Source organism: Cottoperca gobio, chromosome 1, assembly GCF_900634415.1.
Source record: "Cottoperca gobio chromosome 1, fCotGob3.1, whole genome shotgun sequence".
NCBI lineage: Eukaryota > Metazoa > Chordata > Actinopteri > Perciformes > Bovichtidae > Cottoperca > Cottoperca gobio.
Genome location: NC_041355.1, coordinates 5,283,385 through 5,302,395, shown reverse-complemented (window position 1 = coordinate 5,302,395; position 19,011 = coordinate 5,283,385). Strand labels below are relative to the sequence as shown.

The 19,011-nt window shown below is 41.0% G+C and overlaps 1 protein-coding gene across 1 annotated transcript in view; it reads right to left on the bottom strand.

Annotated features, from left to right (window-relative positions):
• Nucleotides 1–19,011, bottom strand: part of fhip1aa (FHF complex subunit HOOK interacting protein 1Aa) — a 29,338-nt gene that overhangs the window by 10,011 nt on the left and 316 nt on the right. Inside the window, exons 2-4 of the mRNA XM_029440955.1 lie at nt 9,580–9,640; nt 7,074–7,294; nt 1,103–1,783 (exon numbers count right to left, since the gene is read on the bottom strand). Coding sequence (XP_029296815.1) covers nt 1,103–1,783; nt 7,074–7,181 — 789 coding nt within the window. The 5' untranslated portion in view covers nt 7,182–7,294; nt 9,580–9,640. The remainder of the gene's footprint in view (nt 1–1,102; nt 1,784–7,073; nt 7,295–9,579; nt 9,641–19,011) is intronic.

Here is a 19,011-nt window from a genome sequence, read left to right as displayed (position 1 = left end):
ATAGTTATAACTACCTAATTATAAAACAACTTTATAAATGTACCAGTAACTACAGAGCTTCTGTGCATCCAGGAAGATGGATGTTAAGAGTTTTTGTAGAGCGCTTAAAAAATGCTAAACTTTAATCCCATTTTAATTTCTCTACAACCCTACTGAGCCGTTAGCCTCCACAGAAAAACTAGCATCATGCGATTGTCTACAAAATAATTTGTAGAGAGTATAAGGGGGTTTTATTAAACATTAATGAAGCAGTGTGTGGTTTCATATCAAACAGTGTTTTACTGCTCAATGCATAATACTTTTTAGTTAAATCACTTCTTTACCATTTTAATAATGTAATGCAGATGCACTGCAGCAGCCTACATATCAACCTGTTCCTCCTCCTCGCACAGCACGACAGCATACATATGGATTCAGACCTCCTACAGGTCAGCTCTATAAATATTTAAGCAGCAAAGAGTTTTATTGCCTGTAACTTTCCTTGCATAATCATCACGCTATGGTAATTAGGTCACTAATTAATGCATTAATGTCAGCAGGCTTTCCACATAACAAACGGTCAGTATTAATATGATTTCTGTCTTTTCTTAGAGATAACATTTTAAGTATTCACATGGTATGATATCAAAAAAACAGCACTGCAGTCTAATTTAACTGTAAGATGAGCGCATTATTAATGTTGCATTGCTGTATACATCCTCTTTAGGATTATCTTTGTAGCCTGCCGGTGGAACCAATTAAATTCAGACTCCAGTTGTTAAACTGGCATGGCATCAAAGGCTTTCTCATTGCAATGTCTGTAGCTGTGAGTAAATGGCATTATTTACATGGGATTAGCTTGAAACCAGGATCTTATGAATGCCAGACATTCAATGAGATGGTTTAACCTGGCTTCAAGTGGCTTTGTGAATTAATCTGCATATGCTTTGCCTGATTATGAAGCTCAGGGTCACAGAATTGTTTTAGAGCGGCTGTCAGATGATAAGTGTGAACAATTCCTCAAACAGAGTGACTGAGTCTGGGGAGATTCTCAGGTACTAAAAACCACCAAGTGAATGAGAGCAAGAGAAAAGGTGAAGGTAATTCATCAGTTGGGACTGACCGGACAGAAGTAGGTGTTCTCCGCGATGTGCTTGGCCACTCGCTCGTTCTCAGCAGACAACGACATGATGAGCAGCAGTGCATCTCTGGCCTGCTGGCCCACTGTGCCCTCTCTGTGTATGAAGGGGATGAGCAGGGAGAAGATGAGGAAGTTGGTGGCTCCCTGATCCTCGCTGGTGTGGAAAAACAGCTCCAGAATCGAAGGGTCCTTTGCCAGCACGCAGCAAAGCAGGTTGAGCAGCAGCACCAGCTCGGCTTCCACCTGCGGCGCCGTGGTGCCCGAGCAGGACGACAGCAGCATCATGAGCGGACGCAGGATGGGCTTGTGGTGCAGCAGGGGCTGCTGCGCCTGGCCCACCAGCATCTCGTACATCTTTAGCTGCTCCAGCTTCATGTCGTCTGTGAACTCTCTGCGGAGGCTCCACACAAAGAGGCGCTCCATCACGTTCTCCATCACTACAAACTCTAGGATGGGGCCCATGGCGCCGGCCTGACCGCTATCCTCCTCCATCAGCAGGAACAGCATGTGCTCCACATAGTTCTGCACCGCGCTCGCCTCGTCTCCGGGGACGGGGCCGAAACGATGGCCGCCGCTAAAGCCAGCGCTTAGGTTGATGACACTCAGGGAGGGCAGGGTGGAGCTGCTGCGCACGGGATCATGCTTTTCTAAGATCTTCACCACCTACAGTAAGAGACAAGAGGAATATTACTTAAACTGAACACATTATTACCAAATAATATTTGTTTTATTGCAAGAACAGCTTTGCAGCAACAAACTTATTGTGCTTTGGCTCATAACTACAGTCATATACAAAGAGACAAAGTTATTGCTTGTAGAATTGAATTAAAACATAAAGCTTTAAGAGATAAGGTTTTAAATAAAGCTTTATTGTGACTTAACTCAGCCGAGTAGAAAAGGTTTTTCACTCTTATAAATAGTGAATGGACTGCATTTAAATAGCGCTTTGACACACACACACACACACACACACACACACTTGCAGTTACTTGGTGGCTACACTGGCTTGGCAGAGAGTATGTGTTTATGCAGCATTTGTGGAGGAGACTGGGAGCAAAAGTGCATATCTGTGCTTGTGCACATCTTGGGCATGTGTTTTAAATCTATAGGAGACACAGAGAGAGAGAGAGAGAGAGAGAGAGAGAGAGAGAGAGAGAGAGAGAGAGAGAGAGAGAGAGAGAGAGAGAGAGAGAGAGAGAGAGAGAGAGAGAGAGAGAGAGAGAAAGAGAAAGAGAGAGAGTGTGTGTGTGTATGTGTGTGTGTGTGTGTGTACACACATACACACACACACACACACACACACACACACACACACACACTTTACTGGCAGATAAAACAAATTGGTCCCATCTAGGCTATTGGGAATGACACATTTACAGAGTTTATGGGTTAATAAAGGTCCTAACGAAACTGCAATCAAGAGATAATTTTAAAATAGGAAAGTCATTGTTTAAGCGTCTTTGAGTTTCTAGAAAAGCTCTATAAAAATCTAATGTATTATTATTAAAGTCTATACGACTTTATAAATCAGCCTGCACGTTATTTCCTTTTGAAACGTAAGAAATAACTCATCCTGTCGTTTGTGTCATTTACGTGAAAAGTGTGTGCCGTTTGTTTTAACGTCTTGCTGTCTGCTTGTCTGCTGTCTGCCTGTTTCTTTTATGTGAAACTGTTTATGTTATTCTCTTGGCCAGGACAGGAAAATACTGCTGGTTAAATGAAATAAATAAAAAAGGATTAGTTTGGTCAGAATAACATTTCTACTTGAGGTATTACTAAAGCCTGTGGGGGTGGCACATTATTATCGGTGGCCCACCCAAATGAATTCTATACACGAGAAACACCGTGAGACACGGTTGATGGATGGTCACCATGTTGAAGCACACAAAGTGAAGACTGACAGAAACTCAATCAACAAAATCCGAGGAAGAAGCAAATTGATCGCTGGGATTTAAAAAGTGCAAAAAGCACAGAAATCGGTTTCCATTATGTTGACAAAGAGGATCTTAAGCATAGTGTTAAGTATATGTGCTATATTATGGACACTTGACCTCTGGTACAAGTCAGCGTTTCCTTTTTATCTCATAGGTTTAGACGCTGCTTGTACAGGTGCAATCATTCACTTCTCCCTGGCAGGTTAATTATCGACAATAATGGGGGTGTAAACACAACAGCAGCACAGTGCGGATAAACTCTGTTCGGTATCACAGAGTGACACAGTCCTTTGTGTATCCAGCCCCTCCCTTGTGTGGCGGCTGCGTAGAAACCAGAGTCACAATAATGGAGGCCAGTGTCCCCGGCCTGCCACTGCTGCCATGACAATAACTGGCTGAGCACAAGAGAGCTGGGCACGGCCGATGGAAACAAGAGAACAGAGTATGTAATCCCTGTCTGAGCCTGATGGGGCCTAGCCAGTTCAGGCACTCCTGCCATTACCGGAGAGACAGGAAGGGGTCAGGTTTGAAAAATCTGGACAAACAGCGTAGAGGACTTAATACTGACACCATCAAGGTCGGCTGCAGACGAGGTTATGGTTTGTTGAACTACGACGACTACAATCTGTGTATTATTTGCAAACAGCTGCTCGTATCAGAAAGTGCTTTTAAAGTTTTTGCACCTTCATCTTGTTGTGAGCTACAGAGACCGACACTTGATAACCTTATAAACATGGACGATTATAAAAACAGGATTAAAAAGGAGAATCTGACCACTAATTGCACATGTCCTACTTAACGCAGCTAACTTCATTGTTCTATGTAATTCGCTTTTTCTTTTCTTTTCTTTGCTGTCGTTTGTTTCATTTACGTGAAAAGTGTGTCTGTTTGCTCTTTTATGTGAAACTGTTGATGTTATTCTCTCGGCCAGGACTCTGGATCTGCTGGTTAAATAAAATAAATAAAAAAGGATTCTTTTGGATAACATCTCTAGTTCAGGGATCTGACATTTAAAAATAAAAGCTGCTTTTAAAAAGTGTTAGAATTGAACACGTTTTTTCATATTAAGTCATCACAGCTGCCACAACTGACAGTATACATCTAGTGGTGAGGAGGAGGAGGGGGGGCAAAGGCTGCACTTTCACTTTCCCCACTCAGGGTGGTGCCTTTAACCGAGGTCCTCACAGATCAGACTGTGGTTGTACTTGGCATCTTTCACGTGTGTACATCTGGGAAACTCTTTTCAGTGGGAGCACTGCTCTCACGTTTTTAACTAAAGTGTGTACTTTGAAGAACACCAAAATATAGAACTTGGAATTTAAAATAAGTATTTTCTTAAAACTGCTTGAGTTGCCGTTCGTCCTCTTATAAAGCAGGACGAGTGTTAGTCTTATGCCTTATTAATACACAATGACATATGCTGTGTGGGCTCTGAATAATGAGGTGATAATATTGTAAAATGAATTAAAAATACTATTCTGAGTTTATAAAATTGGGATGAAACAATTAAAAATAAATTAGTTTCAAACCTTTTTTTTTTTTTACATTTAACATCTGTGCATTTATTTCAGTTGACAGATGCCCAAAAATGAAAAGTTATTGTAACGAGGAGAAAGTAAATTCACCTGAGCGATGGGAGCAGGGACAAAGTAAATGTAACCGACGTTCTCAAGATGTTCTTAAGTGTACACTGGATTGAGGGGCTTTTCCACATCATCTGTTCACGTCACTAATAAAAAAAACACATTGATAAAAATGCCAGAAACTCTGGAGTATGGTCAGTTTGTCCCTTGTTATTATGGCCCTTCACTGTCTATAGTTAAGGACTGTTGGCAGCCACAGCAACAGACCGATCACTTTGAATGTCACAACAAACACAATGAGCTCTGTGAGGCCTGAAGAGCAGCAGATAACACACAGCAAATGAACAGAACCATAATCTTTCCAATGAAACAGGCACAGCTTCTGACGGAGGGAAAAGGCCAATATTACTTACGACATGTTACTCGGATTTCAAGGTTTTCCAAACTGAAACCAAAGTCAAGAGCACTTTTATCGGGCTGCAGATTAGCTAACCATGGTAATAAGACTCTGCAGGAGTGCTGCCAGTTTGCCTAAAGCAAAACAATATTTAATCAGGAACAGGGAGTTCTCATTTTTTTTCTGTCGACAGTCAAGCTGGGACTAGTCAAGGAATATGTGAATCTGTGAAAAATGTAAAAGAATGACAGACGGCACTTTATGCACGAGTCAAAAACAAACTATAATTGTAACCCTACCATCATGTTCAGTGCCAAGTCGCTCTGGACTGTACTGTCAAGCCTGCTCAACTTGGCACCCTACTACAACAAGTTTGTATTCAAAACAATAAGCTCACTTACAACACAGTACTCGCACATCAATCTGAATTCACCAACCGCATTAAGAGATACATCCAACACAATGCATGTCACTGGAGTCATTTATTAAACTCATTCTCCCTCAGTGACAAATCCATAATATATGAATACGCAAACATCTTTCAGTTCGAAAGGTTTACCTGCTGGACACAAGTTGTCTCCTACTTCACTGAAAAGTTCATTCTCAGTGTTTGTGTATGGAAGGTTTCAAGTTACTGCATCAAACTTCTGCGAGTGGTCCAATATGCAAGGTGTGATTTTACAAAACCATGGCAGTATGTGCACGTGTTAAACTCAGAGACCTTCCTCCTTCAGCTGATGAATGTGAAAAGAGCCTTCTAGAGTCAAACTCTGCACAAATTCTACTTTGCATCTCCCTCACTGACTCCCAGCGACACTCCACTGCAGTGCAGTTATGGCCAGTGGAATATTGGCAGTGTGAAGCCGACTGCCTCAGACCTTTGGCTCTGTGCAGCAGCATGTGTCCCTGTTCACCCCTGTGAGTCCTGGCAGCCTGCGAGACCTACTCCTCCCACACAGAGATGAACAAACGATATACAGAATGACACTGGCCGGGCACTGAGGGGTTAGAACACTGTGTTAGTGGTCGTCAGTGTGGGGTCGGACCCTGCGAGGCGCTCACAGCTAAATTAAGATGAATTCCACTGTTTTTATTAAATTTGTCGCCAGATAAGCTCGTGGGGATTAGTCAGTGGGGGAAGAAATACTCAAATCTAACTTAAGTAAAAGTACAAACTTATTAGCATCAAAAGTAAAAGTACACATTATGCAAAGGTTGATTATTGATGTATTTATGTGTTATAGCTAGTAAAGGTGTTGTGAACTTTAATAACTTTATACATGTAATGTATATACTGCTGGTTAGTGTAATCTATAATTAAAAATGATCAGTCGATTTTGTGTTAATAAAAGTAAAATAAGGAGCTTTGGTAGCCAAGTGGTGACAGCGCACACCTTATAACTGTGACATCCCGGGTTCCATTATGGCTTCGATTCCAGCCTAGAGACCTTTGTTGCATCTCTGTCTCTCTGTCTCTCTGTCTCTCTGTCTCTCTGTCTCTCTCTCTCCGTCTCTCTCTCTATCCGTCTGTCTGTCGCTCTCTGTCGCTCTCTATCTGTCTCTCTCTCTCTGTCCGTCTCTCTCTCTCTATCCGTCTGTCTGTCGCTCTCTGTCGCTCTCTGTCTCTCTCTGTCTGTCTCTTTGTCCTTCTGTCTCTCTCTCTCCCATTACTACACTGTCCTGTCAAATAAATAGGAATGCTTGAAAATGCTTTTTATTTAAAGTCTTTAAAAAGTCATTAGAAACTAAAGTTATGAAACAAATGTAGTGGAGTAGAAAGTAAAAAGTAGTATAAAATAGAAATACTAAAATAAAGTACAAGTACCTCAAAATTCTACTTAAGGTCAGTACTTGAGTAAATGCACTTAGTGTCATTGCACTACAGGGATTGTTTGGTCAGCAGTTGTGTGTGTAAACGCAGACGTGACTCTATAAGTGGTAATGAGCTTCTCCATTAACTCTCAGCTAAGAAAGTAAATAAGTGCACTTCCTGTCAAACTAATCCCTTGTGCTGCGTGACTCTTGATTTAGTGATTTACCTGAGCCCAGTGGTTCTTGAACACAATCATGCAGGTCTCTGGATCCACCCCTTTCAAGACCAGAGACTGCCCATCTCGGTTTCCATTGGCAACCATGGAGGCCATCATGGTGACCGGATCATACGCAGGTTAAACCATGTCATAGGCAGGAGAAGGAGGACATTCTTGACTGCTTACTGGTTGCAACCACAACCACAGGGGGAAGCATAATCACAGAGAACCTGGGGATGCAGAGAAGAAAAGAAAACACACATAAGAAGACATCAATATACACAGAGCCACAAAAGGTTGCTTCATAAAAGAGCAGCACAGATATGAGTGCATGTCTCTCCCTCTGCATGGCTAGACAGCAGCTATGACAGGCATGCAGGAAAGAGAACAATAACAGGCAATGTTAGATGAGTCGATAGAGGAGAGGAGCAGCTCGCTCGACTTTGGGTCAGAGTTGCCTGCCGCACTCTGGACTTCGGACTGAGCTGTCAAAATTGCGTTTGGACTACCTCAGACGCCCAGAGTGGATTCTTGCAGGCCCCCTGACATTACTCTCATTACAGAAATATTTTTTGACATCAGAAGGCGAACAGCGACTGGGTGTGAGCAACTCTGGCTGCAAGTAGGGAGTTAGGGGGGAAAGATTTTGGCAAGTGAGGTCTGCTTGCTGACTTTGCTTGCTTGTTTAAGTATTATTTTTAGTTGAAAATAGCTTGAGGGCAGCTTTGCAGGTCAGTTCCAACACTCACATTGGCAAAGTGGAAATTTTCCAAGATGCTACTTTTTTTGCCCAGAAAAGAATTTGTTTGTCGTTTCCCATGGAGAGGAGATTACTGGAAAAAATGACAACACTGGGAACAGAGAGAGTGCAGTGCTTTTTCAAACCCGATAATATGAGAGGGGAAAATCAAGGATCAATCCAGCTCGCTGCTATAACACAATGTTTCCATGTACGCTGCCTGCACTTTTAGAGGAAGGACGTTAGGATGTGCCTCATCTGTCCATGTTTCCTCTGCGCGCAGACAGTGAATGTTTGTGACGACGATCATTACAATTTGAAATGATGTCACATGTTTATGAAAATCACAGTCATGATAGCAGCGCTGTGAGGATGTACTTTAGCAACTTCATGTTTTGAACGTCAGCATGCTAACGTCAGCATGCTAACGTCAGCATGCTAACGTCAGCATGCTAACGTCAGCATGCTAACGTCAGCGCAGCAATTCAAGATTATTTTCATTATTAATTCATCTGCCTATCATTTTCTGGATTAAATCAATTAGACGATAAAATGTCAGAAAATAGTGAAAAATGTTGAAGTTTCTCAAAGTCCAAGGTGTCTTTAAATGTCTTGTTTTGTCTTTTCTGCAGGTCTTGCATAAAAACGTACTGTAAGCATTAATTCATTATCAAAATAGTTGCCGATAATTTTTCTGTCGATTGACTAATCGTTGCAGCTCTAGCTAACATGCTCACAATGACAGTGTGTCATCCTGATGTTCACCATCTTACCTTAGCATGCTAGTATTGTTAGCATGCTAGTATTGTTAGCATGCTAGTATTGTTAGCATGCTAGTATTGTTAGCATGCTAACAGTTGCTAATTAACACTAAACACAAAGTACAGCTGAGACTGTTGAGTGATGATGATGATGATGATGATTATGGCACTAGACTACAGCTGGTACTACCACTACTACTGGTACTCCCCTGACTGTCCCTCTAGTCACTAGAGGGACAGTCAGGGGAGTATTTTGTGCCAATCGATTGAGGAGATGTTATATTTCACTGAATAAGTTAGAAGTATTTGTCTGCTGATGACAGTAAAGTAAAAGTCAGGGATCACCAAAGTTACTATGATTCATCCCTAAATGTCAACCTCCTCTCGAGGTCCATGGTGTCCATGGTGGCCTTAGAGAAAAAGCCCGGGGATCAACAAAGTCAGTAGTCTTCACCCTCAGGGGACCATGAACATCTTTACAACATTTCCTCTAAATCCATCGACTAGATTTATGATTCTGGACCAAAGTGGTGGTCCAACCGACTGACCAACATCCCTGGAGCCATACCGCTAGCGTGGCTGAAAAGGACATGACATGGTTTACGTCCGTCACGGAACACCAACACAACATCAGGACAAAGTCAACACAATACAGGATCATATGGACTCCGTCACCACAGGGGATCAACTGTAAAACACGCAGCAGCTGCATGCCACAACATCCAAGTCAGAGTCTTTAGTTCCCGCGCCTAAATGTGCCTCTCCAACAAATCACAGCTCACCCCCTTCTTTTGAATCCACTCTGCCCCAGAACCACAGAAACATCCCCGCCAACCATCGTGTTTAGGCATAACAAGGCACACACAGTCAAACTTTCACCATCTGCTTTCAGTTAGAGGAGAGGTGCTGGCTGGTTGGATTCTTGAGAAGGAATGTAAAAGCAGCGTGGCGAGTGTGTCAGACTGTGTGTGTGTGTGTGTGTGTGTAGCTGTGTGTGATTGTGTGTGTGTCTTACCTTTGATGAACCATCTTTAACAGAGATGCGGCGCTAAGCAGACGAGGAACTCCTTCTTGTCCTGTTATCACACAAAATATAGAGAGATGTCAAAGAGAGGCGCAGGAAGTGAGTGTCCGTGTGAGAGGCGAGGCATGGTGGGAAGTGACTCGATGTGAGTAAGCTTCTCCAAAAGCCACTTGGACGGAGATGGAGAGGGAGGAGGTTACTGGGAGAGAGAGAGGGAGGGGAGATGCAGGAGGGGGAGGGAGTAAAATAGGAAAAACATGGTGAGAGAAAGTCTACAGGAAAGGAGGAGGTACAAGAAAAATGAAAGCAACAGTGTTTACACACTAAAACCAATCGTGTGTCAACGGCACGCTTAATATTATCAATGCCACCTCCTCATGGGAGAGTTACACTATTGTCTCTTCCAATTAGTGTTGTGATGTAATTGGTATTCTTCTCAAACTGCGAGAGGTCCATTCGTCACTAACATTACAACTGCCTCTCCAGCACTTACACTGAGCTGTTGTGAAATAATGGAATATATTTTTGCGCATTTACAATAAGACCCACTGACCACATAAACTCTCTGCAGTTGATGTTTTGGTCCTTGAGAATTTAAAAACGTGGGTTTCTTGGAAACAATGCAATCTTTCATAAAAGTGTGATGTCGTGTAAACAGAGAGTGAGAGGGAGACAGATGGAGATGTGCGTGTGTGTGGGTGAGTGTGTTAAAGGAGTCATCAAACACTCACTTTGTTTTGCAGGCTGGTTTTGTGCCTCTCGATGAACTAACACAAGCAGCACAGTATAGAATATAGCCAACCATAGATTTATTGCAAATAACAGGAACTTGCAAACATACAATATGTGTGAAGTAAGCTACAAGGATTAGTTGACTAATAAACTAATCGAATAATCAATCGATAGAAAAACAAAACCTGCCGACTTTAAATCAATTAATCGTAAATTAAAAGTACATTTTCATGCAAAAATAAACATTAGTTGCAGCCCTAATTCTAAGTCCACCGTCTTTGACATGCAGACAAGAGAAGCTCATGAACTTAACCTCCAACCTTCTTATTAAAAACATAACTTTTCTCCTGGTTAAGGCTCGAAAGCAGGATTTAAAAATGGCTGCCACGCTGGCACCCAGCCATCAGCTGTTGATGGTCAAAGCTGACAGAACAGTTGCCATATTTTAATCCTTTATAAGTGGAGTGATAACGGTCCTGTGTAATCACATGTCAGCAGTGAGAATCTGATATCAAGAATGGTTAAACATTTTTTTACCAGCGTCGCCGTTTCTCCCTTACACATAAAACTGATTTAACCCAAAACAAGTGGCTGAGCTTCACTAGTAGAACTGATATTACCTTAATGCAGATATATTGGTACATATTGGCTGAAGAAATCGCAGTATAGAAAGCCCAAATGTATGTTTGAGGTAATTAGTGAGACTGACAGGTTTATGTTTCAAGAGTTTTGATCATCGAGATCACAATTCTTTAAAAAAGTATGAAGTAAGTATCAGGAAATAAAACATAAGAGGCTATCAAAAATAAAAATGAAGAAAAATATTGGGCTCATAAATTCATTATTGCTTGGGCTGAAGTCACTGGTTGGGAAAACGGCGATAGAGAGTCATCATTTGGAAACATTAGCAGGGAAATTATTTTCTCTTGCGGAGTCTTTTCTCACCTGGAGATGAAGAAAACCAGGCTGAAGCAGTAAAAGCAGCTTTACTTTGCCTCTTAATGATATTGTGTGCCGTCTCAGTGTTGGTCCCGATGTCTTGTGGGGTATTGATGTTGATTTATTGTCAAAAACGTTTAGTTTTGCTCGGAGCCCCTGAAGGTTTGTTTGGTTTTGTTGTTGTTTTTCAGTGTTACAACATGCTGCAAGAGTAGCCTGATGTAAGCAGTGAAAAGCTCAGACAACAACTGCCTTCCTTCTCTCAAATCATTTCTATTATGAGCCAAAACTTGGATTAACCATCTCAATACAACTGAGACCAGAGTACCATCATTTTATAATACTAAATACAAAATATGTAATTCTCCAGCACAACAAACACCGACACTTGTTTTTGAGGAATGACTGAAGTCCTACTAAAGTCCTACTAATCAAAGTCATGACCCACATTTACAGTACCTGCTGTCATATTGTCACACAGAGGGAGAGCCCACAGTTACCCAGAAGGCACTGCTCTACTTACTAAAATAACCTGAAATACAGTAGAGACAGAAATGGGACGAGCAGAGCACATGCGAAAAATATAGGTTGTTAAAAATACCTCTATTACGTGTGTGTGTGTGTGTGTGTGTGTGAGATCTGAATGTTTACATGAGAATGCAGCTTTGTGAGAGTGTATAATTGTCCGTTTAGAGTCTCAAACTGTCGGTGTTGCAGTCTTATGTCGACACACACCTCGCTGGATTCTCCTAATTTCCAATTATTGCAATTTGATAATTGCACATATTTGTCACTTCCACGTCTCCACAGCCAGAGATCAACAGAAGAGACAATACCAGCCTGGGATTTTCCTCAGATGCAGTTAACTACACCCAGCTACACCCAAAGACTCACCAAGTACTTTCTTTCCAGCATGAGAGGGCATGTAGATGTTTTATTGCCATTTAGGTTTCTTTAGATACAAAGAATGTGCCTTTTGTATTTTGTTGCATAACAAAACAAAGTACTTCGAAACTTAAGAGTCATAAATAGAAAGTTTTACAATAAAAATCTACGTTTTTAAAATGAAAACAAATGTACAGAGTGGATCAAATGTCACAAACAATATCTCAGACACCAAAACTTTGAAGAAGAAATGTTTACCCTGTTGTGTTTCTGCATCTTTTAAATTTGAAAGACTGGAGTAAATCATATTCATTACAAATCAAATCAGGGAGAAAGAAACTCGTTTCTAACATGCAATTAGAGAAAGTGCATTGCTGCCTAAGTTAATTACCTGAACAATAATCTTTGATGCACTGATTATATTCATCTCTTCTCCTTCTCTTGACTTGTTCTTCCCTTTGATTTATTCTGTTATGTCGGGCTGTGATTGAAGGTCTTACAAGCCACGTTTTCAGTCCCACCAACAGTTTTAAACTCATTATTTTGCACATTACATTACATGTCATTATCCAGAGCGACAGAGTGAACTAACTACAGGGACAGTCTGAGTGCCTTGCTCAGGGGCACAACGGTGGCAGCCTCTGGTATTGAACTCACAACCTTCAGGTGTTGTATTTGGAAGTGGAACCACCAGACAGAATGTTACTGCCGCTTTATTTTGTACGGTGACATGTTTTTTTTTAAGGCATTACTTTCTGGTCGTCGCCACCATTTATTACCTGTGGGACGCACACTGAAAAGTAATCACCCACATTAAAATGTAAGTACCCACATTAAAATGTAAATGCTCACTTTAAAATATAAATGCCCAACTCAGGAAAATTAAATAACAATAAAACAAGAAGCTGTAAAAAAAAAAAAAAAAAAAGGCAAATTGATTTTTCTTGTGTTTTGTAGAAACAATACGACATTACTCAAAGCTGTGTCTGGTTTCTTTACACTTGTTCTGGCAGCGTTTAGCGACTGCTGCAGATAAATTCCTCCAGATGAGTTTGGGATGAGATAATGGCAAGAGTTGTAACAAACAATCCATTTCTGCTGTAACATGTCACGCCTTTACTGCATTGCCAACAAATCGGTTAATTATTTATCATGACTTAACAGATACAGCTGGAAACTTTGAATTTCAGTGCATCCATTGAATGTTTTTACACGTGTTGTTGCATAAAGAGCTTTGGTCACCTTCACTCGCAAAGTTAACATGATGACAAAGTGAGAACATGGGCTCGGCTATTGTGTAGCACCTCAGTGTTTGTTCAAAGTAGCGTCACAAGAATCAAAAGACGAGCCAAAGCCAGAGGCTGAAAAGAGAGAGAGAAACGCTCGCCTCGAGGGGTTTTGTCATTTTCTTTTTTTATCTGGTTTCGGGTACTGGCGGCTTTCTGCCCTCCCAGAGGTTTTAATACACACAGGTGTGGTCTGGACAAATAGCACAGAGGCAGGACACACCCTTTACTCAGAATAAAGATCATCTTTCTTGCTAAACAGGAGTTTTACATCTCAATCACAGAGACTTGATGAATGAACATGTCAGAGTAGATATACAAAAGAACTCATTGCATTACACTACATTTACTTTTTTAAACAGTTGTTTTATCTCTTTGTAAAGCACTTAAGTCAACGTTTGTCATTTTTCCTTTTGCCTAAGGTGAATTTAAGGTGAGGTGCGTTTTGGCTGCTAGATAATGTAACATCGCGCAGACAGAAGAAACGTCGGTGTTTTCGAGTGTCATTCTCCTGAACCAGCCTCATTATATCATTTACGGTGGCCAGGTGGCAGCTATTGGCAACCCAGTGACGGACAGGCCCATTAAAGTGATAGTAGCTGATGAAATATTTAAGCGCTACAGGTGAAGCCATTGAAGGAACAGATACTGTCTGGTCGGACAATTTATAGTCTTCACCATCCTCATCCAATCAACATCACAGCGGGATAGAAGAAATGCCATTTATTTTGTTATCTCCGTCTCTATTATTCCCTTCAGTGACCACTGTGTTGGACCATTCATCTTTAGGAGACACTGAATAACTCATGTTCAGAGCTAATTTAAAATTCTTAAAATGATCAGACATCCAACTATTGTCATTTTACTTTTAAATGTCATAAACAGAAGACTTAATAAAGAAGGAACAATAATAACAATTATTTTTTAATAAATAACTCCCAAGGTCATTTTGACACCAGCAAATAAATGTAAAAATAGTCCGTTTCTAAACAACACAACCCAACAGGTGCTGAATGATGACTGTAAATAGCTTATGAGATAAGACTGTGATTACTAAGCAGAATAGTGTTGCTCCATGATGCATGTATGTGGATTTTCACATGCACATGGAGGCTAACAGGGTGTTGGCTGTTGTATTCATTTCCAAACTGGTTTCTGAAACATGCTGTTTGTACCATATTGCTCAGTGATCACGAGAAGAGATTCATTTACATGTTCAAACACACAAGCACGCAGGTGCTTTGCGAAGCTGGAAGGAGAAGAGGAGGTAACGGCAGTACCAAACACCCAGAAGGGAACCAAACTGAGCTCAATAAATGAAGTTGATAAAGACTTAAAAAGAGGCCAACAAGAGGATAAAAAAAATAATCTTGTGCCACATTTTTAGGATCAAAGATATGTGCCAAACTTCATATGCTGCAACTCTCTTGCAAGACAGTACGACCTACAGTGGAGAGAGGGGCTTTTCACTGCGACAGAGACAGGTTCTCCTGCTTCCTGACACTGTTGGCTCAGTGGGATCCCATCTCTCACCTGTATGCATGAGTCAATGCATGAACATTATGGGTGTATACAGTATGTGTGTACTGATCTTTCTTCACTGCCCAAGGAACAAGATGTAGCCTTGGATAACACTGTAAAAAGGACCGTGTAAAATAACTCAGTTTCTATGGTTTCTTGCCATCTTTCTAGAAGTGGCCTTTTTGAGAAGCCACCAACCAACATCTTTATTTTACCAAAGTCCTTATGATTCATCATCTGGGCATCATGAACATCTGTACAAAATGTCATGGCAATACATATTTGTTGAGATTTTTAGTTTGAACCAAAGTTGTTGAGTGTATGTTCAGACACTGTGGAGAAATCAATGTGTAAATCTGAAGATTTGAGGGCGTAGATAGGTGATTCCAACATAAGTGACATAGGGAACATACATAGAACATTTGACGTAGGTAAAAAAAGCCTTGCTGAGAACATAAAACCCTTTGAAAGGTCAACTTAATGAGTCATATTACTGGAAGGGGCTATTTAGCTGGAGAACTTGGATACGTTCCCACCCAACATGTGTAATATGTGAAATCGTTATAACCCTAACCCAACTTATTATAACCCAAATGTTACAAATGCTTTCTAAAACCTTAACCTAAATTACCACATGGTACAGTATGTGCACAATATGGGCGGGTCTGTGACATCATTCCCACTTTCATGTTGGTATTCAGCCCATCCCCACACGATAATAGGCGACTGTCTACGGTAAGAATGTGTTTTGTGTCGCCATATCCCATCTCTGCTCCTGCTGCTTCCTCTATAGCTCGTTTGCATCACGTCTCACTCGCTGATAAAAAACAACAACCATGTTTGCATGTGGTGGATGGAAGATACAGCATGTCTGAAGTTCAGAGATGTTTATCGGAGAGAGGGGATGAGAGCAAGCTGCAGCGCTGCACTCATGCAATTAGCCAACTGGATGAAAAGAGGGTTTTTGAAGTCTTTCAAAATGCCATGATATACAGCTAACTCAAAAACTGGAGTCTGTTTTTAAAAAGGGAATACAGTGAATACCAAAAATGCCTGTTGGGCTCATCTGTGTCAAATATTTGCTTGGGTGTGGATAACTAACTAGTAAACCTGTTTATTTCAGATGTGTTCCCACTCTCTTCAGACCTTTCTGTGACTTTAAAACAAGTTCTCATGAGGAAAATGTATCTCACAGCTCTCCTGATGACCGTAACCATGTGCACACTTGACATTTCAAGGCAAAAGAGATGCAAACTAATGTACATGCTGGTGGTTGTCTGTAAAAGTAGGTCTCTTACACCTCATGACATAATTTATGTCCGTGACTGGCTTTCCTACAAACTACAGGCTGCAGAAACATAACTAGTAGCTTCAATGCATGTCATTCTGTGACAACAGAAGTAGTTCAACCTGATTCAGTTACAATCTCTATTCCCTTCGCTCTAAAGAAAGGCTTTTACAGAAGACACAGAGGAGAGATTGCTGGGGGAAAGAGGGTAACGCTTTGTGCTAAACTAGAACACATGCTAGCCAACAAAAGGGCCAAAATGCGCTTCAAAAGAATAACAGAATAGACCACTCTGATGTCTGTAGGCCATGTTTTCATATGGAGTTAAAGTCAGCATGTCGTTAGCTTAACCTAGCGTTATGCTAAGAAGCACGAGGAGAACAGCTAGCCTGTCCCATATGCTCACCAACACCTCCAAAGCTTTCTTATTTTTAACACACAATGTGTTTAATCCATACACAAATTTAAAAACTGGAAACCTTACTGATTAACAGATTCCAGGATGTTTCTGCGCCTGGCTTTCGTACGCTAATTTTTGTATTTCTTTTTATGTACAATTTGAATAAATGAGCTACAATGTATGAATTAGTGAGCTTCAGGATGGTCTATAAAAGATAGATAGTTGACTTTCTTAATCCCCAGAGAGTAGGACAAGCTAGCTGTTCCTCCATGAATCTAGTGTTTATGCTAATTACTAATCTGGGCTAATCACCTCCCAGTTCTAGCTTCATACTATCAACACAGATATGAGAATAGCATCAACCTTCTCATCTAACATTTCCCAAAATAAAATGTATTATAGTAATAAAAAAAGGCGATGGTTACTATGAACTGTATCGTTAAGAGACACCGCCAGTCGTAGTTTTAATGTTGCCTGTTACTTATCAGGGTCAGCGTCGGGACACGAGTGGAAAAGGTGGGGCTAATCCCAAACACGGGATAAAGCTGAGCTGGCTGTGTATGTGGTGGGAAATAGGTTAACACACACACACACACACACACACACGCACACGGTGACTGCAGCACCTGTTCCACCTAAATTTCCCACAAGTTCTGCAAAACGTATCCCGTATTCAACTGACTAAATTACAAAGAAAAACTATATTTGTTGTAATAATTGCAATAAAACACCAGTTAACTTTATATTGCTTAGGATGTTAAAGTGTGAAAAAAGATAGTCTCATTTAAAACCACTACTTTCAAACAATCAGTAACATTATGTGCAGCAGAGGCAGCAACAAGCAAGGTGAAGGAAATCACAAACTTGTGACGGGGACGTCTAATCACATTAATATATTCTTCACAGTGTAGCATGCTTTGAGAGTCAGAGAGTCTGCGTGTGACGGTCTCGGTTGCAGGTCTGAAAACTTTAGAAGATTCGAGTCCCCTCTTAACATCACTCGTAATCATACAGATGACTGATTAGCCGCACATTCCTCTCATTCCTCAGAAACTTGTAACATAAACCTTAAACTTCACAGTCGCTGCAGAATTCATGTCCAATCTGCTCATGTTTAGCATGATGTTATGAGACGGGGGGGGGAACATTTGTAGAGATTTACATTTTTTGCTGTAAGTCTCTGGAGTGGAACTGCAGAGACTTATAACCGATGCTACAAATTCTCTCGTTCCAACTTCTCAAATGTGAGGATTTGTTGTTTTCATATATCTCACGTGATAGTATGCTGAATATACTTAGGTTTTGGACTATTCACTTGACAAAATACACAATTTGAATGGGTTACTTGGTATTTTTCGCGATTTGTAGACCTGATTGGTAACCTGATTGGTCAATGATGAAAATTATAGTCAGTCGTAGGCATTTTCACATCTGTTAACAGGCTTGACATATCTAGCTAACTTACAAACAAACAGGGTGAAAACATAACCTCCCTGCAGCTGAGTAATAAATCCAACACAGGATGAAATATCTCCACAGAGAGAGAGAGAGAGAGAGAGAGAGAAATGTACAACAACAACTCAGTTTTAGTCATTCATGGTCTCCCAGAATATAGCCTCAAACACTCAGTTTACATCAGCTGACTGTGGATCACATTGATTTAGCAGGTGGGAAGATAACACCTGTAAAGGAATGACACTCAAGCAAGAAGGCCAGCCATGAAACATTTATGCTGTTTGCTGGTAACTCAATACCACCTTCAGTTTGCCTCCCTCACAATGGATATCTGAGATCAAAGCACATCAGGAGCCTGAAAGGTGAATCAGGACAGGTAGACTTCTGCACTTCTTCTTCGTGGCTGTAAAATAACTTTGTCAGGACCTAAAAACAACAGCACGTGGATACAATTAGGATTCTTTTTAACAAGAAACGACGCCGAGAGCCCTGCAGGTTTCTGCAAGATTATGAAACCAGATACATTTGAAAACATGTTATTAAGCAGTGGCTGGTTTATTGGCTGAGGTTGCACACATTTGTGAGCTATGATTAGAGATCGGGTGGGTCTACTGTGTCTCTATGGTGAGGACACAACAGTGACGCAAAGTAGAAACACGGAAACATTTAGTTTGTCATTTTTTTTCACTTTACAAGGACGCAAGAAGCAGTAGGCTCGTTTTTGTTTGTTTTACTGGGAATCCCAGCAGAGACCTCAGGTTGCCCCAGAAGAAACCCAACCCTTCCTCCCACCCGCACATGTCAATCACAGACAACTGTCAAAGACAACACACACATGGTCCAACAACATCAGAAATGCAGCTGTCATGATACAATTGAACAGGTGGCATGAAGAGAACGAACTGTAAACAAGACTT